This window comes from Pteropus medius, unplaced genomic scaffold (assembly GCF_902729225.1).
Source record: "Pteropus medius unplaced genomic scaffold, Ma_sr-lr_union100, whole genome shotgun sequence".
Classification (NCBI taxonomy): Eukaryota; Metazoa; Chordata; class Mammalia; order Chiroptera; family Pteropodidae; genus Pteropus; species Pteropus medius.
Window position 1 is genome coordinate 350,973 of NW_024355526.1, and position 25,892 is coordinate 376,864.

Here is a 25,892-nt window from a genome sequence, read left to right on the forward strand (position 1 = left end):
GGCGACAGACCGGAGCGGCGCTTGCGCGGACGAGATGGTCCAGATCGAGGTGACGCGATGTCGCTGTCCGGGCCGTGACACTGTGTCATGGTTCTGCAAGAAGCTGTCACTGGGGAAACCGGGAAGGTGCCCGGGCGTCTCTGCACAATCGCTGAAAACTGCATGTTAACATACGATCATCTCAAAGTAAAAGTTTAGTATTTTTTACAAATACAGCCAAAGATCTGAAAAGACATTTCACAGAAAAAAGGTTCGAATGGCCAATGAAAGCATATAAAAAATGCTCATCATCATTCGTTATCGGGAAACGCACACCAGAACCACAGCGGGATATCGCGACCCGCACACCTCGGGGGCTGAAGTTAAAGACTGACGATGCCGCACGCTGGCGAGGACCCAGAGCGACTGGGACTCCCACACGTCAGCGGGGAGTGTAAAAAATGACCGTCGCTTTGGAAAACAACTGGGCAGCTAAACACACGTATGTGGCCCAGTAAGTCCAAGGCCAGGTATTTATCCAAGACACATGAAAACACGAGTCCACACACAGACTTCACCCTTAACAGACAAAACCTGGAAGCAAGCCCAGGACCCACCACCGAGTGAATGAGCAAGTAACACGTGGGAAGTCGACCATGGAGGCTACTCCGCAGTCACACGGGACCCCAAAACCATCACACCGCGTGAAGGAAGCCGGATAAAGGCTATCCGACGTGTGACTGCAGGCACGTGTGGTGCTAGAGCCACCAACCTAATCGCCAGTGACAGGAGCGTGTCACTGAAGCTCTGGGCTGGAACCGACGGCAGGGTCCAAAGGAACCCCTGGCGGTGATGACAGACTTGACTGTGGTCCTGCTCACAGCGCGCACGTGGTTGTCCTAATGCATCACCCTACACGCTTAAGAAGCGCGCATCTCGCCGCACGTGGAGGACGCCTCAGTCGCGAGTCCAGTGTGCAACTCCTCGCTGCAGCCCCAACAACGGCACCGAGCTCCCCCGGAGACTTCCCGAGAGGGCCCAAGTGTAATGCAGTCCAGTCCCTCCGTCCTCAGAGCCCCCGACGGCCCCAGCGCACACACCGCACAACCGCAACCTGCCGACCGGCCGGTCCAAGCCCCCGGCGTCCTTTCCGACCCACGGTCACCTTCCAACTCGGCTGCAGCTGAACCCCCATTTCCCCAGCGAGAACACCAGCCCCGCCCCTAGCATGCAGGGCGCCACCCATCCCCACCCCCAGCCTGGTTTCTGCGTGTTCCCGTACCGCCACCTGATTCTGCCTCACCTGAGCCGCAACTGGGCCTTGGCTTTCTTGAATGGAACATTCCAGAAGCCCTCAGGGGAGCTTCCCTCCCTCCCTCCCTTGTCCTGCCATGGCACCTGCTCCTCTCTCGGCACCAGGGCCCTTGGGCCTGCACCATGGGTCTCTTGTGTGTGTGGCCTATCTGGTGCCACGTGAGCCCTGAGAAGCGTGCCAAGGACCCCGCGGCTCCCAGCAGCGTGCTCGCAAGTGTCAAGTGACTGGGGGACAGTGACGCGGGACGTTTAAGCGAACTCGTTAGCATGAACAATACAACGGGCTGGGCAAGAGCACAGGAACGAAGTCAGAAATAGACATAAAAACTCAAAGACGATGTTTCTGTGTGTGACAACAAAGCCACGAAGGTAGAAAAGCTCTAAGAACAGAGTTATAAACAGTCCCTCGAGGGTGCCCCAGCAGGTGTCCCAGTGGGCCGGGACACCCGCCCCCGACCCCCATCAGCCCAGTCTCAAGAACATGGCTTTATCGTGGCATCGCCGGCTCAAGCCACTTCTCACGCCCGCTGCAGACAGGCTAGGCAAGGCCGTGGCACTTCCGGCCAAACGACATCAGCTCTGCTGTGGACTCACGGTGCGTGTGTCCCCAAAATTCATATACTGAAACCTGCCCTCCGAGGTGGTCTTAGGAGGTGGGGCCTTTGGGAGGTGATCAGGTCGCGAGTGTGGGGCCCCCATGAATGGCATTAGTGTCCCTTCCCCTCTGTGAGGACGCGGAGAGAAGCCAGCCAGCCACGAACCGGGAAGCGGGCCCTCCCCAGACACCAAAGCCGCCGGCACCAGTATCCTGGAAGTGCAGCCTCCAAACTGACAAACAGAAGTCTGCTGTTCGTAAACCCCCCAGTGTAAGGTCACGGCAGGCAACACGGACTGAGAGAGCCCCCGGACTTCCACCGACCTCAGCCTCGCCTCACCCCAACCTGCCAGAAGGATCTTGCAGGCTCTCTCATCACACCGCCCCTGCACAAAATCCTTCCCAGGCGCGCCGGGACAGAGAGCCCGCGGCAGCCTGGAGCACCGTGAACGACCCAGCAACCCGGCCCAGGCTGCCTGCCAAACTAACCACCTACTATTTCAGTCCACGAAGCCTGTCACAGCAAGGCCAATCAACTCCGTGCCCACGAACGCTGCGGCACAGGACCTGGCCGGACGCCCGCCCCCCCTCTATTTGGCGGAGGCGGGCACCCAAACCTGACCCATTCTCCAAAGCCTACCACCCATAAAGCGCCCCCAAGCACCCTTCCCACAGTGACCACTGCCCCCTGGAGCCCAGGCACTCAGCCCCATTTGTCCGCCTAACAGCTCCACATTCTACCTCGAGACCGCCAGCTCCTGTACGGTGTCATGCCGTCACTTCTTACTCCTTGCATTACGTCATTTTCCTTCGCATGTGTCAATAGTTTGTGTGAATTTTAAGCAACTAAGGAGATGGCATCATTTAACTCCCCTCCCCCCGGATTTCCTATAGTGCAAGACACAACATGCACATAAAAGGCGTGCAATGATTATTGCACGAATCAATGTAACGTTGGCGCCATCCTAGCCACCTTCAGATTTGATGAAAAATGACGGCAATCTGAATTTTTCAAAAGTTCAGCCAGGAAGCGAAAAAGAACACTGGTAACGTGGCCACCGAGAAATGCGCAGCAAGAGGAGCCCAGCGGCCGTTAGCAGATAAGCGGAACAGAGAAAGCGTGAGGGCTTTGGGAAGGGCTTCTGCACGTCAACGTCCGGAAGCACAACAGGGTCGAGAGTCACTACGTTTCAAGGATGAGGGCAGTCTGAACTTAAAGATGGATCTATGACCTCGGTTAGTACTTAACTTGGGGCATCAGGACAGAAAAAAGGACACGTGCAAACTGATGTATCTGCGGAAACACATTCATCCATGTCTGGCACCGGATCAGACTCATAAAGCTCATCTTCCCACTCCGCCTATTCCAAGGTGCCCACGGCTCCTCCACACAGCCCACTAGCAGGTGAGCACGGACCCTGTCCTGCGGACGTGGCAGACGCAGGGCAGCAGCAACCCCTGACCTCGAGACACCCGGCGGTTCCCAGGGCGCCCAAGCAGGAGGAAGATCATTCCACAAGACCAGCCGGCGCCAGAACCCCGCAGCGTCTGGTGGCACCGGGCAAACGCACCTGGGCTGCTCTGTCACCTCCCACCTCTGAAGCGCCCAAATCCCTTGCTAAGATCAAAAACTACTGTCAAAACTCATAAACCAACGCTGAGCGAATCAGCACATAAAAAAAGTCACAACACACAGATGTACGGGGCCCTGCTGGGGCGGTGGCCGTGCCCCTGCAGGTCCAGGGGCAGGAGCGGCAGCTGGCTTCCATGTCCAGCTCTGGGGCCAGACAGGGGTTCCGAGCCCGCCATTCAAGTTAACCAAATGTTGCCACAACAAAACCAGGTGGTGACCTTCTGGCGCTGACAACAAAGGGACTTTCCTCCTAACGTCTATTAAGCAAGCAGGGAGTCTGCTCCTGGCTCTGACAGAGGCTGGAAGACGGGTGTGGAGGCCAAGACGTCCACGCAGGGATTTCCCACGGTCTCCACACCAGTCGTAACCACCCCTCCAACGAGACAGAGAGGATGACAGTGACAACCCCTCGCCAGCATGCGCTCAGCACGCCCGTGTGCTGCCGGCGGGATGAGGACGACCTCGGTGGCCCTTCAGGTCCTGCCCTGCCGGGGGCAGCTCCGCTCCGTGGCGAGTCGTGGTGAGTCTCGACTCGGTTTCCAGGGCCCCTCACCAGCACTGTGCTACACAGCAACACGACCGCAAACAGTCCAGTGCCTTCTACTATTCCCCCTGGGTTGTTTATTCAACACTGTCCTGAAGAGATGACAAAAGCTATTACTAAAAACCCCCAAACGAAGACCTCAATACCTTCGTTTCCCAAGGTCGTGGACTAAAATAAAAACAGGAACGCAGGAGCCCCAGGCCAGAGCGCTACTGTGTAAAATAAACAGTACTTCAAGTCACCCCTTTAAACTTTTTAACCAATTTATTACAACTTTCACCCAAAAAGATACCACAAAACGTTCCAGCCAAACAGGTTCTACTTCTCACACTTTTAATGAATAACTTTAAACATGTCTAATACATGATTTCTAAAAAAATAATTCAAAACAATTAAAAGAGATGCCCCCCAAAAGGAGGAGCAGAATCTAAAATAATATAATAGCACCAGACGGCGCACAGCTCTCGGCTGTGCCCGAGGTGAAGAAAGGGGGAGGAAACGGTCTGCGTGACAGAACGCTCGCCAGGGCCCGGCCACCGCGCGCTCCGCGGCCTCCCCACTCACTCTCACGATGGCCGACAGGGGCCCCTGGGACACTGAGTCCTGAAAGGCGAAGGCAAACAAGAAGGCAGCCTCAGAGCACCTGGCCCGGGGCAGCCGCACGCTTCCCATTCCTCCAGGAGCAAGACTGTCACTGGGCTCCTCAGTGAGCATCGCATGGCAAGGGCAGCACCCAGGCCACCTGCACCCGGCACCTGCACCATCGAACCGCCTGCCCACGGGAGCCTGCAGACACAGAGCCAGGTCCTGCTCCTCACCGAAGACGAAGCTGCAAGGTCGTGGAGGCGCCCAGAAGAAACAGGGAAGTTTCTTCTCTGTTTAAGGGGGATCGACCCTATCCCACCGAAGGCCCTGAGGGACCTGGCCCCACCCGGTCCTGGTGAATCTCCCACCCAAGCATGACCCCCACGCCAACGACACAGATGAAATCAATGCAGCTGGGCGGAGGCGAGTGGTCCTTGCCACGTGAATGGGGATCTCCCACATTTGTAAATTCAGAGACACTCTCCACTAGGATAAACCTCCATCTGCTCCGCCTCCCAAGGCACAGACACACAGAAAGCCTTTCAGTGGAGCACAAATGAGGCCCCACCTCCAAAAATTGAGGGCCTGACCAGGACCCGCAGCAGAAGGGCAGTGACCAGTTGGCGCCCTGCAGCCCAACCTCAGACCTCGCTGGCATCCAATCTCCTGCCGCTCACGCTGTTCTAGAAATACCCGCCTCGAACAATGTCAGAACTGGAAAGCCTATTTTAACGTCGGTGTCTGAATTATGGATCTGATGAGTCAACAAGGATTAAGAGCGACTCCGTCCTGGAACCAGAACCAGACGAGCCCAACGCACAGGGAGAAGGACAAAGGTTTATTTCCCGTGAGCTGACAGACCTCGCTGGATGCCGAAGCCGAATGCAACAGGCCAGGAGGCCGCTCCTGGCTAAGGCAGGTCAGGGGAGAGCTGCCTTGCAGGATCCCGCCGCCACCGTGAGCAGAGCCCCGGCCAGTCCCGCACACAAAGTCCTGGGCGCACAGGAGCGGAGCCTGCAGGCGCCCGAGGGAGGCCTGGGCTGGGGGCAGACAGGAGCCCACGCGGGACAGAAGGCGGCGCGTGCGTCACTGCATGGCACGGACACAGAAGGCGACCGGTCGGTGCAAGCGGAGTGAAGCAGCCTCAGAGAAACGTCACTACGAAAGGGGCGAACACGTCCCACGACGCGGCGGGGGCAGGCTCGTGGTGCGAACGTGGGGAGAATCACACGGAGGCCGACACAGGGCCGCGCCCGCCCCAGGCGTCCGGGGTGCGGGGGGCTAAACCCTGCAGGCGCGCTCCGGCCCTCGCCCCCAGGTCTTCTCCGCTCTCCTTATCAAGGCCGTTTCGTCCCCAATCACGCCCCGCGCCACGCGGGAACGGAGCAAAGCTCCCGGAGCCATAAGCGAGGCTGAAAAGCCGAAAACGGCAAAAGCAGCAAAGAACCCTCCGCGCACGCCAGAAAATCAACCTGAAAGCGGGCGACACGTTTAATCCTGTGACCCGCACAGCGCACCTCTCCGCGCGACCGGCGCGCTGTGGCACAGGCCACGCCGCCGCTGGGACCCGTCCCCGGGAAACGCCTGCTCAGCAAGTTCCCAACTGGCCAGCCAAACTCGCCGAAGGGCGCTCTCTCCAGCGCGCCCCGGCGATACAGGCAATTTTTAAAAATGCTTCAAATTAAAAGGAAAAGGACACAGTAGCTGTTACTTCTCTGCACGCGACACAAGGCGCCTGACACCAAGAAGGAACGCCTTCGGGCCAAGCGATCGGCCGGCTGGTCCGTAAAATCCCGACACACGGGAACGAGAGTCCCAGAGCACTGGGCGGCCCAGGGCCCAGGAAACGGGACCGGACCCCGGGTCACCTCGTTCTTCGAAGCAGGGTGCGGGTCACGCGCCACCCGCCCAAACGCGACCTGGCGCCCGGCGGTCGCACGGCCGAGGCTCGCTCGGCACCAGGGACGGCTGGCCACCGAGCGCCGCCCCGCGAGACGCGCGCCCTGCCCGCACGGACCCGGGAGCAGCAGGGAGGCCGACCGCAGCGCCCGGACCCCGCGCGCCGACACCGCACAAAGGCCGCCGCCGCCGCCGCCGCCGCCCCCGCCCGCACCTGCGGCCCCGCCCGGCCCACCTCGCCCGTAAGCCTTGGCGCAGATCCACTGCAGGTTGGCGGCGATCTTGGCGCGCGCCGGGTCGTAGCGGTCCAGGGGCACGACGTCCGCGGCGCCGTCGGGCGCGGCCTCCATCCTCCTCCAGCCGTCCCCGGCCGGGCGGCCGCCCGCGTCCACCATCTGCACACAGAGAGGCGCTGCGGCCGGCGCCCGGCAACAAAGGCGCCGCGCCGGGCCGCGTGGGGCCGGGGCCGGACACACGGGCGCGGACGGCACCGCACCGCGCGGGGCCCGGAGGCCGCCCCGCCCCCGCCCGCCCCGCCCGCCTCACCTCAGAGGCGCCGCCGCCGCCGCCGCCGCGGGAGCTGCTGCTGCTGCATGCTGCGGGGCCGAGCCGGGGGGACCCGGGGCGCCGGGGAGGCGGCGGGCCGGGGTCGCGGGTCGGGCCGCGGGCCGGGCGGGGGGCGCGTGCGCGGACCCGGGGGCGGCGGCGACGACGGCTGAGGAGGCGTCCAACCGGCGGGAGCGCGCGCACCGCCCAGGCCCGGCGCAGGCGCAGTGGGCGCTGCCCGAGGCCCAGTCCCCGGGCCGCGCTCGCCCCGCCCCTTTCCGCAGGCGCAGTGGGCGCTGCCCGGGGGCTCCGCCCCCGGCCCGCGCTCGCTCCGCCCCTTTCCGCAGGCGCAGAGGGAGCTGCCCGAGGTCCCGCCCCCTCTTGCGGGTGCCGGGCGCGGGGTCGCGCGGCGCGGGCGGACAGGCCTCGGAGGGTCCCGCAGCAGCCCTTTGTCTGGGCTGTGCCTCCTCCTCCCCGACACTAGGTCGTTGGACCAGAGACCCCAGCCGCTTCCCGGCGAGGCCGAACCTCTCGCAGAGGCCCCCGCGCCCCTAGGAGAGCGCGCGGGCCCAGTCCTAGCGCAGGCCGACAGCGACCGGTTCCCCCTCCCGCAACGCCCTTATACCCGCTCCTACAGCGGGGCTGAGCCCGAGGACCCTACCCTGGGAGCAGCCCCGAGTATATTCTCTGCCCCCCCCACCCAGTGCAGAGCTGGGAGCCAGGGGATGCCTCCCCCCTTAACGGCTCTTAGGTACCAAGGCCCCCCTAAAGTGGGGCACGGAGCAGCACTGGGAATACCCTCCCTTACCCCCAATGTAACAATGAGAGCCCGGGGACCCCACCCCAGAGAAGCTTCCAGAATCCGTCCTCTCCCCACTTGCAGAGCTTAGAGCCTGAGGTAGCCCAAGAGCCTGCCAGGAGCCCGCTGTCTGGGAGCACCCCAAATGGGCACCAGCCATGGTCTCCTGGGCACCTAAGATACACTGCATTGTCCTCACCCCGAGTGCAGCCATAGGTACAGGCCTCAGACATTCCCCTGGAAGGGGCTGGCTTCATCCTGATAAAGTCAGCAACAGAGAACCTGTATTCAGCTAATAATTTTAACACCGTGAAACCTCGTGTGAACATGGTGCTTATCTGAGGACCTCACAGCCAAAGAGCTATTGGCTTCTGGGCCATCCACCAGGGACCGGAAATCCAGGCAGGGCCTTGAGGAAAGCGGGAAGAATGTTTCTTATGAGTAAGGTGTCCTGGGAGTGAAAGCCAGGACGGCTCCCAGCCTCCAGGCGTTTTTAAGGTGCTACCAATCTGAGTCACTGAGCCAACCTAAGCTAGATAGACAAGCCAGGTTCCACGGTGACGTAAGTTCAGAGGACCGAGCCAGTCAGTCAACAGATGCAGTCATGCGCAGGCCTGGGCCTCACTGGCTCACAGCAGAGAACAAAACAAGCTCCATCGCAGCCCTGGAGGGGCTGGGGTCCAGTGAGGAGAACGCGGAGTGTGCACAGAGCAGGGAGCAGCGAGCAGCACCGTGGGAAAGCAAACGGGTGCTGGGGACGACGGTCGAGGAAAACTAGGAGCAAAGTGCAGGGAGGGAGGGGCAGGCGGGAGTGTATCCGGGGAAGCGGTGACGCGGGCAGGGGGTGCAGCAACACAACCTTGGCACAGGTGCACCTCGTATGTAAGCGGGAGGCCACTGAGCCCAGAACCCTGGACGGAGAGGCGCCGGCAGGCAGCGGGTGGGGGGGAGGCGGATGTAGTACAGTAGGACCTCGGATCTTCCCTGAGACGGAAGCCACAGAGGGACTGGGTCGGGGGGAGTACAGGGGAACTCACTACTCGACTTTCTGTAAACCTAAAACTGCTCTAAAAAACATGACCTATTCATTAAAAGAACAAAACTAACGTGGGGCTCAGCCACAGCTTCAAGACCAGCCCCGATCTGGGCCGCCCCTCGGGAGCTCCACGGCTCGGGGAGGACCCACTGGCGGGAGTCCAGACCTGGCCCCGTGGGACAAGCTGTTTCTGGCCCATGCTGTTCCTGGCCCATGCTGTCCCCTGCTTGGACACGCTAACATGTGCTTCTCCCTGCCGCCAACCAACTGCTGAGGTTCCTCCGGGTCACCGTCTGGCCGCTTCAGTGTCTGGATCTCCTCTGAGCAGGCACCGCCGCTGGGCCGGGTGCAGTGGGGCACACAGTAGCCCCTCAGCAAACCAGCACCGCAGGACGAGCCCTGGACACAACAGGACAGCTGGACTCAGGCCGGGCGTGGGAGGCCTGGCCACCGAGGGCTCCGGCCTCATGGTCACAGTCGACCCGATGATCCTACAGCTAACCTGTGCCCACTTCCAGCGAAAAATGTCGCTCTGAATGTGTGCAGGGGGGCCGACCATTCCCAAGTCAGACCTGACCACCCCAGACACCGCGGCACCCTGACATCTGGCCTCCCAGGCCAGCCTGGGGGAGCGCAGCCTCCCAACCTGTTCTTCATTACCACTCCCTCAGGGGGGAAAATCCTAATTCCACGTTAACTTAATTAATTAGAATTTAATTTCCCCGTGGGGAGCGACGTCAAACAGGAAACACGAGGGGAGAGTGTCTGTCGCGGGGCGGGTTGGGCTTCCATGCACTGGATGCTTCCAGATTTCTTTGGCCTCCCCTCCCACGAGGAGAAGCGATTTTCCACCCCTTGGAGAACTCAGGGCTTCGAGGCACCCGGGGACCGTCAAAGTCAAGGCTTAGGCAGACACAGACCACCTGGAGGTGGGGTCGGCAGGAGCTGGTCCCGGCGCATCCCTCATCCTTCTTTCCTCGTGGGAGCTCTGAGGAGAGGACACGTCTCAATGCTCCCAGCTGCAAAGGAGACTTATGCGGGGACAGAGCATTCGGGGGCAGCCACCAGTGTGTCTGCTGCCCACACGTCCAAATCCGTGATGCACTGTCCCCGCGCAGCCTTGGGACCGCCACAGACCCTGGATTGTGTAAACCCAGCCGCGGGCTTCCGCGCAATCCCGCCATCTTTCCCGCATGCAGGGGACGCGCTAAGCTGGCTGCCGGGCACGTCCTCCCCACCGCCACGGTGTCACTGGCCCGTGGAACCTGAAGGAGAGCGTGTTTAAGGCTGCGAGCCTTTGCATCCTTTTAAAGGTGCAAATTACACACCGCTTGAGGATTTATGAGCGAGTCATTTTTCCTTCCTTAGTTGAAGCCTTAGGATCCGGCTCAACACAAGGCTTTGACAGCAGGCTCTTGCGGGAAGCGGGAAGCAGAACGCGTAACGGGAAGGGCCACGGGAGTCGCCAGAGACCAGCCACCCCTCCTGCGCCTTTAAGGGAAGGAACCGGAGGCTCCAAGACCTCACGTATTTGTCACAAGGGAGGCACCCTGAAGGGCCTCAAGCAGCGGCACTCACAGGGCACCTTCCAGGGCTGTGTGTGCCTCAGGGAGCACAGGAAGGAGGTGGAAAGCGAACCGAGTCCCCGGGCTCCTGGAGCTCATTTAACGGCAGATGTCCTCTCAGTTCCGGGGCTGCAGGCCGAGGTCAGGTGTGGGGAGGCTCGTGAGGCATGCTCCGACCTCGGCCTCCATCTGCGTGTGACCTCCCCATGTCTGTGTCTCCTGCTGCCTCCCTACTAGTCACAGGTTCAGGGCCCACCCTAATGAGCTCGTTATAATTTACCCACCTCTTTAAAAGTTCTGTCTCCAAATGCAGTCACGTCCTGCGGTGCTGGGAGTTAGAACTGGAGCATCGTCTCTGAAGGACCCAGCTCAGCCCCCGACAGCTGCCAACACTGTGAAGGATCTCAGTGCAGGGGACACGGGACACGGGGTCACCGTGCAGAGCTCCGAGGCCCAACTATGCCACTCGCACCCATCGTCCCTGATGCCTGATCACATCTCTGCCCCTCACCCTGACACTCAGGCTTTCTGGGACCCAAGAGCATCTTCCAGATGTGAGGGCTTGGAGCCACAAGACAGGACTGGTCCCCAACTTGATGTCACCCACCCACCCAGGATTCAGCGGTGCTGGAGGTGTGGCATGACCCATGCTCCTCAAGAGAAGCACCGTGCCACCTCTTCCCACAGGGGAAGCTGTTGGCTCCTCGCCTCCAGGACCCTCCCGGTTTGGCCCGTCCACCATCACGCGGGCCCCCTGGCCCCTTGCATGCCACACTCTGCTCTCTCTTGTCCAGCCTCAGGCCCAGGGCACTGGCGAGCCCAGCACCCCGCTGTGGTTCCCCAGAGCTCCTCTCTGAAACCACCACGGGCTCCCCCTGTGGCCCCCAGCCTGTCCCATCCTCACGCAGCAGACTGCCCGTCTTGCACGCCCGTGGCGTTGCCGGCAACTGGGAGACAGAGCGAGGGGACACTGCTTCCTGCTGCAGAGTCCCCACACCTGGGTTCCAGCCCTCGTGACAGGACAGGAAGGGGCAGGTGGGACACCTCGGAGTGGACTCGGCCTGTTCATCAAGTCCCCGTCATCCCAAGCCCGACACTGGGGTCTCCCGGCCCTGTGCTCAGGGCCAGCACTTTCTGAAACACTCGACTCTGGCCAGACGACCCCCAAACTCCTCACACGCAGCTGCCCCTGGAACACAAGTGACGTGGGCAGAACTGCTCACTGCGGCCCCTTCTTTGGGACCTTCAGCCTTTGCAGGCAAACACTCTTGGAAAGGATGCCGTGGATGTGCCGGGGCCATGCCTGTCGCCTGGAGGGGGACATTCCCTGCTTCTGCGGGGCCCACGTTCAACTTAAAACAGACCCTCGGTTCCCATCGCGGCTGAGTGTGCAGGGAGCACCATCCTGGGGGACGTTCCGATGGCCGCCAGGGCCCAAACCCCTCATCGCCTGCTGCCACTTCGAAAGGACGGCAGATGGCAACGTGGAGGGACAGGGAGCGGGTCCAGGTCTGAGCGCCAACTGGCAGCTCCCGAGTTCCCGGTCCAGGCAAGGAAAGAAAATCTGGGTGGCCTCGAGGAAGGGGCGGCGGGGCTTCTGGGACCCCTGTCTGAAGGAGGGGGTGCTGCCGTGGCCAGGAACCCCGGCTCCGTCTGCAGGTACGTGCAGGAATGGGACGTCCTAACCGGAGCCAACAGCTCGGTGGCTCCGACAGTGTACGGTCTTCTGAGAAGCAGGCTGACCCATGCACCACGTGCTTGTCTTCCTGAGGGACTGCCTTGATCGTGTGACAGAAAGAAGGTGCACCAGTGAGTCCGAGCCCGCAGATGAGGTGGCTCCCCAGGGGTGCCACGCAGGCCCACAGCTGGCTCGCACCAGACCAGGCCCCGGGGTGTCGCCGCTGCTCCACCCAGACCCCAGACTGGAGACTTTGCTTCTCCAGACGCTGACAAGGGCAGGGGCCCTCGTGCCTCGCCCTGGGCTCTGCTCTAAGTTGGGGTACAGGGCGGCAGCCCCCAGGCCACCCCAGCCTTGTAGGAAACAGCATCACGCACAGTGCCACAAAGGAAAAACAAAAAAAAGACACCAGCCTAAAGCTGACCATTTTGAGAACAAAACATGGGGACCGACAGCGGCGAGAGCGCAAACGCCCGGCCCGACACCGCGGCCTCGGCGTGAGGCCCAGGAGGTGCGGCTGCACCGCGGACGCCAAAGCCCAAAGTTTTAAATCGGACTCTCAAAAACGACCAAAAAAACCCTAGCTCTGTGAAAAGAAACGTTTACTTCAGACATCCTCGCTCAGCTGAGATGGGACGGGAGCCAGGCTCCGAGTTCCCGGTTCCCTGTGGCCAGTGGCCCGCCCAGCACCTGCTCGCTCAGCCGCTGAGCGAACCCCGGCGTGGGCCAGGCTGGTGGGGCCGCTTCAGAAGAGAAGTTTAGAAAAACACATGTGACAACCCACTGCTCCAAACAAAGTCCCCTCCTTCCAAAAAAGGAAACCCACTTTCTCATTTTAAAACCCAGATAATGCTTAAAAAAAAGAAAAAAGGGGGGGTGGCCAGAGGCAGCACGGGGCACGCCTGCCAGTGCCCAGACTCTCATCAGAGACCTGGCACAGCACGCCAGCCCCAGTGACTGCCAGTCCCTTCACGCCAACGAGAACATGAGACGTTGCCCACGAAACGCTGAAGTGGCAGCGGCAGGCACGCCAGGGGAGGGGCGAGCGCGGAGCCTCATCGAGACGCAGACGCGCAGCTTCCCGGGCGCTGGGGCGGTAATAACACTATCGGAGAAAATAGGAAAAGGGAAATTTATTTATTAACGAAAAGTCATCTGTGAATTCCTCTACACAGTCAGCACACTTGCCACGAACACTTTGGACTGAAACATGCCGTCTCCCAAAGAGCAAGTGGGCTCTACAAGCAGCGCCTGTGGGTCGATTCAAGGGCGTATCAAGGGCGCAGAGACCCCGGAGGGAGGCGGCCCCCCGGCGCGCAGCCGCTGCTCTGTAAACACTGATGGAGGCTGGCCCAGGCCTGGCACACACAGCACCCAGGCTTCTAAGCAGTGAGATCAAGCATGAGAATGCCCGGGCTGGGCTCCGAGGGCGCGGCTGGGCACAGCACCCTCCTGCCCTGGCCCGCTCCTCCTCAGCCCAGCGGCGCCATGGGGTCTCGCGCTCCCCCCAAACCTGGCTGAGGATGACCGGGCCCGGCCGCCGGGCAGCGCGGGTGCCGCCTACGTGCGGTTCAGGGTCTGGAAGATCCTGGAGATCTGCAGCATGACGGGCCCCGTCTCAGGGTCGTTCATCCACTGCGTGCTGTTCAGGGGGTTTTCAAGCATGTCTTCAAATGCTGCGGGGAAAACAGAGCCGGGCTGAGTGACCGCTCCCTCTGCAGCTGCCCACGGCTTCTCGATGGAGACGGGGTGCCCGGGGAGACCCCGCCAACCACAACCCACAGTGTCTGATGTGCTTATCAAATCGGCAGGTTTGAAATAAGACAGTCTTCGTTTCTTGGGGGGAGGGCGGTGATGTGCCTGGGTCACTGTGCTCACTGATTCTGGAAAGCAATTTGGCAACAGCTATCAGGAATCTTAAAAACAGTCACAGCCCGCGACTCAGTAACTCCGCTTCAGTCCTGCCCTGACAGAATAATCAGAGGCACGAAACACTGACGTGGCGGTGCTGTTGCAAATTCGGTAATACCTAATTGTGAAAATCAAAATAAATGTTCAATCTTAAGAACACGACTTTAAACACACGGCACGTTAAAAATGTAACTAAGCAGTTCTTTAAAATAAAAACGGGTTTTCTAAACAGTTTTACGAAATTGTTTTCCCAGAAAACAGAAGTGCCTTCCAGCAAAAAACTCTACCATCTACACGAACGCTGGCTAACGGGAAGGTGAGCGCACGGCTGCGGGGCGGTGGCCGCTGACGTCTGGGCAGAGGGTCTCACCAGACCCCGCCACATCAGCAAACTCAGTCTCCAGTGAAGGGGCCCAGGCTTCACGGAGAGCGTCCACTCAGAGAACCCGCAGCTACTCAGGGTCACGTGAGACCGTGGCCCATTCTGCGTGTGACCTGACAACGCTCCCAGCCCTCAGACAATCCCCAGGGGTCCTCCTGATTAAAATCCTCTGGAAACCAGTTAAAAATATCAGAAGAGAACCCGGAAAAACAACTTGGCATCTAGGAGGACAAAATATAAAGTACAGCCACACGATGGACTTCGTGCGACGAGGCGGGAAGGCCATGTCCCTTCTCCTCCAAGCAAACGGCAAAAGAATCCCAGAGGACGGCGCTGAGCGAAAAGGCGGGAAAGGAGTTCATATGAGAGACCGCGCGGGTGAGGACCCGTCTAGAGAAGGACCTCCTCGGCCACGTCTTAACGAAAAAGTGCCACGCGAAGTGAGAGGACCGATAAGAAGTTTGCACCACGTGACAAAGGGCAGACACTCAACACGGAAAGAGCTACCGACACAGCTGCGATTAACGTCGCACCCGGAAAACACAACAGGCACGCGGAGGCACCGTGCGACCGGGCGGCAGGAACGTGCTCAACTTACTAACCGCGAAGGATCAGAAACGGAGTGACGGGCTGTCTGCGCAAGGGCGCGGATGCGAAGTGGCACCGGGGGGCCTGCCACGTGGGCGGAGGCTCGGCAGCTGCTCGGCGGGAGAGCAGGCTGCCAGCGCGGTAGCCGTGTCTGAAACGCTCCGTGTTCTTTGGTTTGCCCGTTTGCCTTTCAGCCATTTACCCCAGGAAATACAAGCTGCGCCCAAAAAGTCGACGCACAAGGTTTATTGCAGCAGTAGGTCCAAAAGCAACAGAATGAGAAAAACTTAAACGACCAGAAACAGGGAAATGTTTGTTAAACCACTTGCCGCTGATCTATAGTATAAACCACCTGCACCCACTAAAAACTACTGTTTTCAAATTGACAAGCGCAAAAGCACCCAATGTGATAGGCAAGTAGGAATAATAAACACCGGCCCGCACTGTGCCAGCACCCGCTCCGCGACCCCAGGGAAATGTCGGAGAGAGGCCCACCGACGGGGGTGAGAGGTGACCGCGACTTGCTTCTTCATTCTTTACTGTATTTTCCAAATTTTCTATAATTAATAGTTTGCGTAATGGTCACTAAAAAAGCACGGTCTCAGAAATGTTTGAATGTGAGCTTCAGGGACTGTGTGACGGGCCACTCTGGGTGACTGTGAGACGGCCGGGAGGCCAGGCGCTGGGGCGGGCCGGTCCTTCAGCCAGACCTCGGGACCAGAGGAGCCCAGTGCCCGGCCGAGTGTGCAAGGCCTGCCGCGTGGCCGCCCGGTGCTGCCCGCACACAATGCCGCTGTCACTGTCACACCTGTCCACGAGCTCGGAGCCCCGCCAGCGCACACTGCGTGGCCCTCCCATGCTGCGAGCTTCGACGTGGAAACACGAGGAAGGGGGGCCGTGAGCAAACGTGATCCGTGCGATAATCTCCATAGGCAGGGAACTTCCTTAACCGGGCCAGACACATCTTCGAAAAGTCAAAACAAGCCTACGGCTGATCGCCATCTCAACAGTAAAGTATTAAGAGAAAACCCTTCAGAAGAGGCATCAGACACCGTGACCCAGGCGGCGGGTCTGCGGAGCGGGTGGGGTGGGTGCTGCCGGTGGGAAGGGACTGCGCGGTGCCCGTGCAGGAGGGCAGGCCAGCGACGTCTGGAACCTGGGCGCACAGAAGATTCCCGACCCACACACGCTCCCGGCAGATGGCAGACCCAAGCCAAGGCGAACCTCTTCTTTCCTGGGACCGGAGGATTTATTGTAGATTCACGTCATAAATGAAACACACGTTCAGCTCATTCAGACACTGGACTTCCGGCCAGTGTGAGCAGATGAGCCGGAAGCCAGGAAACGGAGGTCACAGTGACTAAGCGAGGATGTGTGTCCTGCGCACATGAGGGGCTTAGGGGACGAGTAAGATGAACAACCCAACAGGGAAGGAGGCCCAGAGGTGAGCCGGAGGCCCAGAGGTGAGCCGGAGGCCCTTTCAGAGCTGAGGTCCTGGGCCTGCCAACCTCTGGAAGGGCTCGGCCTCGAAGACCAGGGAGATGGCAGAGCACAAACACCCGAGCCCCCAGGCAGAAAATGTGCCAGGACCGCCGACCCCAGAGAGCGACGAGCGCTGAACACTGCACCCCATGGCACGCAGGCTCCACACGCACACACGCCTAGGCCCCTGTGAGCCTGGCCTGAGGTACACACCCAGAGACCCTCACGTGTGTGCCGCAGGGGATGCGCGTGACAGGGACGGAGTGGCACTGTGTGCAGGCAGCACTGGACAGGACCAGGGAGCCCTTCCCAGCACGTTCGGAAAGGTCAGACCCAGAATCCACCCCGGAGCGCAGCTCCGCCAACAGAGAGGCAGGAACTAAATGCGGGGTGTCTGGGGCGCGCACATCCACGCGACACTCCCAGACAGCAGAGCGATGAGCAACTCCCAGGACCGTGGTCACTTTGGAGCGAGGGGGACGGGGACGATGCCCAGCGGCTCTAGAGGGCCTGGAATGCCCCCAGCTCCTTTCCATACTGTTTGCTTAAGCCAAGTGGCAGCTACACGCTCATCAGTTCTACGATTCTTACTCAAAGTTACAGAACCGAATCTGCTTTTGTGTGCTCATTACATTCCACAGGCAAAGCGAACGGCGAAGGAGCCCCTCGGACACGCGAGCGAGGTCACGCACGCCTCTGCTCACGCCGTCCCGCCTGCCGGGCCGGGCCCCGCTCTCCCGGACCCGGATAACCACCACGTCTGGTTTGTCAAAGCTCGTGTGGGGCTGGCCGCCCAGGAGCTTGTCACGCCATGAGCGGAACCTGCTTCCAGGCCCAGGGTGACGCAGGCAGCAGCCACACCGAGGACGGTGCCAGCAGGGGTGACCACAGCATCGCTCAGCAGTGCCTGCGTCGTGCCCCCCCTCAGCCAGCATCAAGGGGGCACACGTACCTAGCAGCGTTTTGGGGTTGGTCAGGCCCAGCTGCACAACCGGGTTGTCCAGGATGGCCCGGAAGAGCGGGCTGTCGGGGTCGATGCCCTGGTCCAGCTCCTCGGGGGAGGGCTTCCGGTCTCCCAGCAGCCACTCGCACTGCAGAGGCAAGAGCGACAGGCGGCCGTCAGTTCCCTCTGCACCCACCAGCACCGCCCGACACGGCGCGGAGCGCCTGCTCCGCCCAGGGCCACCCCCTCTGGAAAGGGCCTGACGGTAAAGGCACAGCCGCCCAGACACGGGCGCTGCCCACGGAGGACAGGCCGGCAGAGGGAGGGGAGGGCCAGCCTGGTTTTCTTGGCACGTTCTGCACTGCGGTTTGATTTAGCCGTGGCAACTCCTCTATTCATGGAATGGGGTGCTAGCAGCACCTGCCTGGAGCATGGGGACAAGGACTAAGAAGCGCACAGACCCTGGGCCTGATCGAGGCCCTGCACGCTCACCGCTGAGTCGGCAATGTGTAAAGTGCAGCCGCGTGCATCTGCCTTCTCTATGTGACCACTCGCTCCCTGACCCACACGTGGACGTGGCCACCGGCCCACCCTCAGCCCGGCAGCAGCAGCCAGTGTGTGTTCCCAAAACGGGACCCGATCTGAGTGTCTAACTAAGCAAATGGACGAATGACCCACTCGTGGAACATGCACTTTTCTTAGGCAAAGCCCAGAGCTTCTCAGTCTTGAAGTTTTACGCCACTTAAACCATCTGCCCTATGGTTTCACTGCATGAGAGTCACACCTGGAAGCGGCACAACACCGAGGGGTGAGACGGCGCGGGAGGCCCGGCCTGGGACTCACGGCGGCGTTCTGCTGGTTGTTGCTCACTTTGAGGGCATCCATCACTTCCTTCTCGTCGAAGCCCATCTCCATCAGGGACACGACGGCCTAAGGGAGACACAGTGCCTCAACGCCACGCCCGGGACACGCGGCCCCCCGAGGAGCCAGGCGGCGCCCGCGCGGTTACGACATGGGTCACGACGGCGTCTTCGCCGAGGCTGTTTCGACACCGCACCACCGGGGTGTCTGCCTCCAGCTGCCTCCTCGCAGGGCTACCGAAATGCTTCTCGGGCTTCTGAACCAGCGGGACTGAAGCCGGGGAGGGGCTGGGCGAGACGGGGTCCGGGGCCCGGGGGCCACACGCCGCCAAGGTGCCGGAGTGCGCCGGGCTGGCTGCGTGTGGGTCCTTCAGGTCCGTCCCGCCGGCCCCCAGGGCACTGCCCGGTGTGTCAGAGAAAGGTCATACAGCAATCCAACTTACGTGGAAACGAAACGTCAGCCATTTGTGAAAAAAAGGCATTTTCTTCAGATTTTGTCTCAAAAGATGAAACTGAAACTAATTTTAAATATCTGACATTTCACAAAATTTAAGCTTTTAGTAAAAACATGCCAATTCTTGGAGAGAACAAAGGCCCGATGATCAGCGTTTCCTGGGACAGGGTGATGTACATTTTCAAGAAAAAATCACACAAGGAGACAACACGTCCTTCACTTTACTCTTGATTCTAATCGTACAACGCCTTAAAAAGCTCAATTTTGTTTAAATAAAAAAAAGGAAAGGTTTCGTCAACTTCCCAGGGCGGCCCCTCATCGTCTGCAGGTCGAACCACGCCCCCGTCCCTAGTGTCTGCCTTATCCTGCTTCCCACTGCGCTTGGCTGCTCCGGCTGCTCTAGCTCGGTGGCCCCATGGGCCCGGCGCTGTGTGTGACCCGCCCCCTCCTGCGGGACGGGCACCTCCGCTGCCATCAGTCTGCACAGGACTGTCTGGTGTCTCAGAGACACCGGACAGAGGAGAAGCCAGCCGGGGGCGGCACCCAGGAAGGGCGCCGCGTGGGCTGGGGAGCTGGGAGGGCAGCGTCCTCTACCTCCCTGCCACCCACCGCACGCACCCAGGGGCCAGCACCTCTCCGGGCCCTTCAGTGAATGCTGGGAGCAGAGCCACCCCGTGACGCCGTGGCACCAACGTCACAGAAAGTCACCGGGACTCCCCCGCCAATTCGAGGCGTGGAAGCCTGCCTCATTCACGGCAGGGAGAGCTCACTTCTCCCCGCATTTCTACCTTGGGGGATGACGCCCCACTGCTTCTGGGCGGTGGGGCCCGGGGACGCTCCCCATCCTCCTTCTCAGCCATCGAGGGAAGGCCTCACGGGCAGCACTGGGACAGTGTCCTTGCACTCGAGGGCTGCAAGATCTCGGGCTCTGCCAGCTCTGCACATGCCACATTCGCTGTCCCGTCTACAGCTAGGAAGGGGGTGGGGGGAGGGACAGCCAAACGCCCGCCTGGTCTCCAGTCGAAGCCCTGCTCGCTAACCCGGTCGTACCAGGAACTAAGCTAACAGCTCGCCCCTCGCCAGCTCCTCCCCAGGCAGGCGCAGGGTCGCAGGGCAGAAGGGCGGACGCCCTGGCCTGTCCGGCCACCACGTCTATGGGATGTTCCCATCAGAGGTGAAGGAGGAGTGGTGGCAGACGCTGATCTGGGCAAGGAGCAGTGTAAACGGTGACTAAGAACAACATCTGCACGAGAGCATTACACAGAACAAAGGCGAGGAGCTGACCGGCAGCCCACATGAAGGGGGCACGGGGCCCGCCCGCTGACCGCGAAGGGGCCCCAGAGCACGGCCACCAGACCAAACAGGTGCCAGGGCCAGACACGGATGTGACCTCTGGAGACACTTCCTTCCAGACCAGGACGCACTGGGCTAGAATAAAACAGGGCACTTCTAAGTGCACAGCTGAACTCACGAGAAAGGAACACCCTGAGACACAAGAAGGAAAAAGAGTAAACTAGCCAATAAGAGGGGTGTCAGGGCCTAGGGGTGGGGGTACAATGCCTCCACAGAGACACGACGTGGACCCTGGGTCCATGCTAGGTGGGGAGTTGGAGCTAAAACCAGGACCCTAAAGAGGGGGAGGCCACCACAGAGCAGGCTCAGATGGCGTCACGGCCCGATGAGCATGGGAGCAGGCCCTCGGGGGCAGGTCCCGCTCAACCCGTAAGGGCCAGCTGAGTCACGCACGGTGGGCACTGCACGCGCTGAGAGCCGCCGCCCGCAGTGGGGACACGTGGCACCAGAGCTACACGGCTCTGACGCGAGAGCAAGGGAGCGTGCCAGGTGAGGAAGAGCATTGCAGGAAAACGAAGGTCCTGACAAGAACAAAGAGGGAGATGCACGAGAAGCAGGGACGAGGTGACAGATCAGGAGGGCGGCCACGGAAGACTGCACTAGCATGGGCTGGCCAAGCACCGCCAGAGGCGCCCGGCCATCGCCCTCCGCCTGCAGCTACACACGGCGCCCCACACAGCACGTGCACCCCGCCCACGGCTCACGAACACTCCCAACGCGGGCAGGAACCCCTTGTGAGTTTTTCAGCAAATGACACATATCAACTAACTATTCAGGGGAAAACACAGCCATTGGCGTCAAGTGAAGAGCCTAACCCTGAGCGTGGGACCTGCGTCTGCCCCGGGCCTCAGCCGCATCCCTGCTCCGTCCCCAGGGCTGGCCACAGCCGGTCCAGCAGCGCGTGCCTCAGGTGGGGACGTGGCAGCGCTGCCTGGCTGCTCCAGGCCCGACACACGTACCCGAGCGTCAGCCCGAAACTCCCTTTTCCTCCGGATCTTCTTGAAGATTTCCGTCAGCTCATCTCCGGCCTCCTCGTCCCCGTCGCTAGGCCCCGCTACCGCCTCGGGTGCCGCCTCGGCCCCCGCAGCTCCCGGCGAGGCCTGGCCTGGAAGAGGCGTGTCTATGGTGGGGTCTTCTGCGTGCTCGATCAGCCACTCCATGGCTTGGGGCACCGACATGCTGAAAGGCAACGACAGACGCCTTCCAGCACCCCCAGCCGTCACCGAGGGCCTTTAAGTCCTCCACATCCCCAAGAGCCACTCCAACTTAAACGGCCTCTCTAGCATGGGCAGCTGACCCCATGACGACTTAACACTGGTGTGTCCGGTGCTCGGGCCACCCCACGGCCGTGGCCAGGACCCAGAAGCCCACCTTATGAGCAAAGGAGATCGAGCACGCGAGGTACACGTGAGCGCCCAGGACCACAGCAAAGGAGGACGCGGGCCACGCCCGTCCCTTGGTCTACGGGTCACTTGTCAGGTCTGAGCGGAGACATGGCGCTGCGGAAGGCTGCCGAAGCCCCTGCGGGGACCGGGCCTTGTGCGCGTCCTCATAAAACGAGGCCCAGCGAGAACATGACGCCCCCTCCTACGTCCCGTTCCCGGAGGGAGGGGCCACTCCAAACCGTGCTGGACACTGAGACACCCATCCGGTTATGGCCGGGACACGCGTCGACGGCGCCCCTCTGAACCACTCACGCAGACCCGCAGACCACCGGAGTTGGGGACAGGAGAACGTCACCTGCGGGGAGCCCCAGGGGACCAAGCCCCACGCCCAGGCGGGGACGGCCCGACGTACTGGTTCAGCCGGAGGGCCTTCGCGGCCCTGCCCTCGGGAAAGCCCATCTCCGTGAGCTGCCGCAGGGCCGCCTCGTCCACCCGCTCGTCCTCGTCCTCGTCCAGCATTGCTGCGGGCAAGACACGGCACCGCTGAGGCCCGGCAGGGCCCGGGCGCGAGGGCTGCGTGCCAGGGCCCCTGGGGCGCAGCGTCTCGTCCGGACACCACACGCTGGCGGCGACCCTGAGCTCAGAGAACCTGAGACGGCCGCCAGCTCCGGCCCGCACGGACAGGGACGAGGGCACAGCCGTGCACGCGCCCACGCCGCCCGGGCGCGGAAAGCAGATCGAGCACTCTGGGTGTTCCCAGTCTCGGAGCTGCGGGAGAACACCGGGGCCGGGGGAACCGGGGTCCGGACGCGAGGTCACACCCCCCAGCCTGGCGCGTACCGTTTGCCTTCGTGAAGAGCTCGACAGCGCCCGGGCTCAGCGCGAGCAGCTTCTGCGCCACCTCGATGAGCGACAGCAGGATCTTCCGGAGCTCCGTCTGGAACTGCAGCGAGAGAAGACGGGCTTGTCCACCACACGCCCAGCGCACCCGCCCGGACTCGGACCACGCTGCTTTCCACGCAAGAACGTCAGGGTCCGGGGGGACGTGAGGGCTGAGTGGGGGCGACGTTGTGGGGGCCTGAGCAGGGGACAGGCTCTGTGGGCACAAGACATCTGGTGACGTCACGCGCCCTCAAGCCAACAAGGCAGGTGTCGGCCCCCTCGTCGCTGAGGAGGCTAAGAGCCCCTCTGTGGCTCCCCGGAGACAGGCCGGTCCCACAGGCTGAGACACGGGCCTCTCACGCTCAGCTGGCTGAAGGAAGGACGGGCACAGGCAGTGTCTGTGGCAGTCCATCCACCCTCTTGACGAGGAAGGCAGGGTGCTGGGGACAGGATCTCAGACGCCCTATCCGCCGGCCCCCAGTACCGCAGACGGGCCTGGGGGTCAGCAGCCCCCTCGCTCCTCAACAAGCCTCAGCCATTACATGAGACACCACATTGGGACCAACACGGGGGCTGGGGAGAGACACATGGGCCAGAGTTCAATGCCCTGGTCAACGCGCCGGAACTCTCTGGAAGAGCCCCTGAGAGCAGTCTGCTGGCAAACTGCCCTGGGGCCCGCAGGAGCACACTCAGAGTCACAGGCATCAGTGTGGGACAGGGGTCATCACCGCCACACCTCCCAGCTGGTCCACGAGGCACCGGAAGCACTCGGCCCTGTGACTCGGAGTTCTCCAACCCGAAGTAACTAAGAGCCCTAACAGACGTCTACCTAAAAGCTGTTGCCAAACTCAGGACGAAACTCGAACGTTTTCCCCAAAGCTGCCATCCTTCAGGTCCTGCCTTCAGAAGTTTGGTTAAACCTTTTACTTTGAAATAACTAGCTTTAAAGAAAAGTTGCCAAAAGCACACAGGGATCCTGCATCCCCTCGCCCCACGTGCCCAGCACTCAGACGGCTGTGGTCCCCAGGCCGTGCGAGGCCCGTGGCGGGCCCCCCGCAGCACTCACGTCTCTCATGCCGGTCTGGACCACGGCCCGGTCCATGTTGCAGGGCGGCAGGCTGGCGGTGGCTTGGGCTATGGCGTCTCTGTCCGGGGCCTTCTGTTCCTGCTTTTTCTGCACAGGAAAGTCGTGAGAGGACCAGAAATGGAGGTCAGAGCACCGAAAGGCAAGACCGTAGCTGAGCCAGCTCCAACCAAGGAAGACGTGGTCCCCTGGGGAGCCGGACATGCCGGGAGGGTTCCCAAGGGCTCTGCACACGCCCTCCGCCACGGAACACAATGCTCAGGACGCACCCCCACCTCCATCACTAGACTGGCCACGTGGGACAGCGGAGAGGACAGACCCTGTCTCTTTTGGTCACAGAATGACCATCACACAGGAGCTGCAGCTGGGCTGGGGCGAAGCTGACTTCACAGGAACCACACAGACCCACGGTTCAGTCCGGCAGGCCAGAGGCACGCCCCCAGTGTTTACTCCCTCTGGAACCCCTCACCGAGCAGCAGGAAAGGAAACGAGATGGCGAAAACTCGCAGAACAAAGAGGATGGGGCAGGAAACCAAACCGCGAGTGATGCCAACGCTGTCCGCAGAGCTAGGACACGGGGACCCGGAGCGCGTGGAGATGCAGTCCGACCAGAGGCCCGGCCCAGACCGGGGGTGTAGGGGAGGACACCTCTCTACTGCTCCACTCAGCCCGCCATATCATGGAAGAAGGAACCTGAGAAGCCCCCGAGCCAGGGAGCCCAGGCTGTGCAGAGCTGGGGCGCAGCGCCATCCTCACGCTCGACGGCGAGACCCAGCCGCTGAGCCACTGGGCAGGGGAGGCAGCTGCGGGGCGGGAGGGGCACGGCGGCTGGGTCTCTGCCCCACGGTGAAGCCAGCACTACACGCCAGGCATGGGGAGCAGCCCGCGAGCCTTCCAGGGCTCCTCATGGGGGTGGGCAGCCGAGGAGCACCAGGGACGTGAGGAAAGCCTCCGACGTGAACACAGATGCCAAAACAGAAACGGCAAGACGAAGACGCACAAGAGAGGGAACGCGGGGCAGAGCGGAGCGGCTATGCGCCCGAGACGACAGACGGGCACTAGACCGGCGAGCCGAGAACGAGGCCCCGGCGGGGAAACTTCAACACGGCGCCGCCGAGGAGCTAGGAGACAGTCGAGGGACTCGCCCAGAAGCGGGGCTGCGAAAAGAGGAGGGGGGAGCAGGAGGACAGCGACGACGACCCAGAAGTCCTCCAGGACGCGGGCACGGGACGCTCCGGCCGCGACGGGCCAGGCCGTGACGCGGACAGACCGCGTCCGGGCAAACCTCGCTTCGGAGCGACAGGAGGACCTGGCCGGCCCCCAGTGGCGTGGGGGCGGGGACGAAGGTGGAGGATGGGGCAGCCACGCGGCACCCTGCAGACAGGGACCCGCACACTCTCGGCGGCCCCGACGTGGAGGCAGGGCCTCAACTCCGCCTTCCCCTCCCAGATGCCAGAGGTCGGGCTCTGCCACGCGAGGGGACAAGCCGGGAGTAAGACCCTCGGTTCTGCGGTCGGCAGAACTCGCGACGGCCCCAGGTCCCACCTGGCGGTCTGCCCGGCACAATCCCAGGGCCGGCGAGCAGGATGGACACACTTAGGAGTCGGGCCATTCGTACACACAGCCCACGTTAAGGAAAGGACGTGTCCCCTGGTGGGCCAGACCTGCTCGGGAAGCCCTTGAAAAAAACGAGGCTCTCTCTTTCAACACGAGAAAGTCTGCTGCTGGCTCTGAAGACACGGGACACAGGACACATGACAAGGAACCTGGGCCCTCAGCCCTTCAACTGTAGGCCTGGGCTCCGCCCGAGCGGACCCATCCGCAGAGCCCCCAGGGAGGACCGCAGCCCTGCCCACGCCTGGACCCCAACCCGAGACCTGGGGCCACAATGGCCCCGCTGCAGCCTGGCCACCAAGCACCCTGTGAAGCCGGTGAGCCTGTGGCAAGGTGCTTGGTGGCAGTGGGAGACGCACACAGACCCTCAGGACTCGGAGGCGCTGACATGGGGGTGGGCGGCAAAGCCCAAGCTGCACGGCGGGCCTGGAGGTGACCGACACCAGCGGACGCGGCGAAGGGGCAGGGGTGCCTCCCCGGGAACAGGAACTGGCAGGGGGCCTCACACCTGCAGCCGTTTTCAGAGAAATTTATCAATTCTGGTGAAGAGTCTGAAAAAATGAGTGATAAGCCTGCAGAAAACTAATGAGACGAGACAATTACCGACTCTAGGGAAGAGAAGTTGCAGGAAAAGGACGCTCTTCGTACCCTTCGCTCAGAGCAGGAAAAACTTACATACGATACCAGTGGAAACTGAAACTTTCTTCAGCCAATATCATGACCCAACACTCACGGGAGCAGGGGTAGGGGAGGCTGGGGGGAGGGCGGTACCCAGACAACC

At 61.6% G+C, this 25,892-nt stretch overlaps 2 protein-coding genes across 5 annotated transcripts in view; both read right to left on the bottom strand.

Annotated features, from left to right (window-relative positions):
* The window catches only part of CAMSAP1 (calmodulin regulated spectrin associated protein 1), a 48,332-nt gene extending 41,047 nt beyond the window's left edge, over positions 1-7,285 (bottom strand). For 2 of the 3 annotated variants that reach the window (XM_039858969.1, XM_039858970.1), the window contains exon 1: positions 6,785-6,944. In XM_039858969.1, the coding sequence (XP_039714903.1) occupies positions 6,785-6,944 (160 nt within the window). Of the gene's footprint in view, positions 1-6,784; positions 6,945-7,095 lie in introns of those variants that run through there. The other variant, XM_039858971.1, reaches the window with a different exon arrangement.
* A 6,002-nt stretch (positions 7,286-13,287) lies between these two features.
* UBAC1 (UBA domain containing 1) overlaps positions 13,288-25,892 on the bottom strand; it is an 18,713-nt gene continuing 6,108 nt past the window's right edge. Inside the window, exons 4-10 of one of the 2 annotated variants that reach the window (XM_039858809.1) lie at positions 23,480-23,587; positions 22,372-22,474; positions 21,944-22,052; positions 21,106-21,325; positions 18,323-18,409; positions 17,489-17,627; positions 13,288-13,849 (exon numbers count right to left, since the gene is read on the bottom strand). In XM_039858809.1, coding sequence (XP_039714743.1) covers positions 13,734-13,849; positions 17,489-17,627; positions 18,323-18,409; positions 21,106-21,325; positions 21,944-22,052; positions 22,372-22,474; positions 23,480-23,587 — 882 coding nt within the window. In that variant the 3' untranslated portion in view covers positions 13,288-13,733. Of the gene's footprint in view, positions 13,850-17,488; positions 17,628-18,322; positions 18,410-21,105; positions 21,326-21,886; positions 22,053-22,371; positions 22,475-23,479; positions 23,588-25,892 lie in introns of both variants that reach the window. The other variant, XM_039858808.1, reaches the window with a different exon arrangement.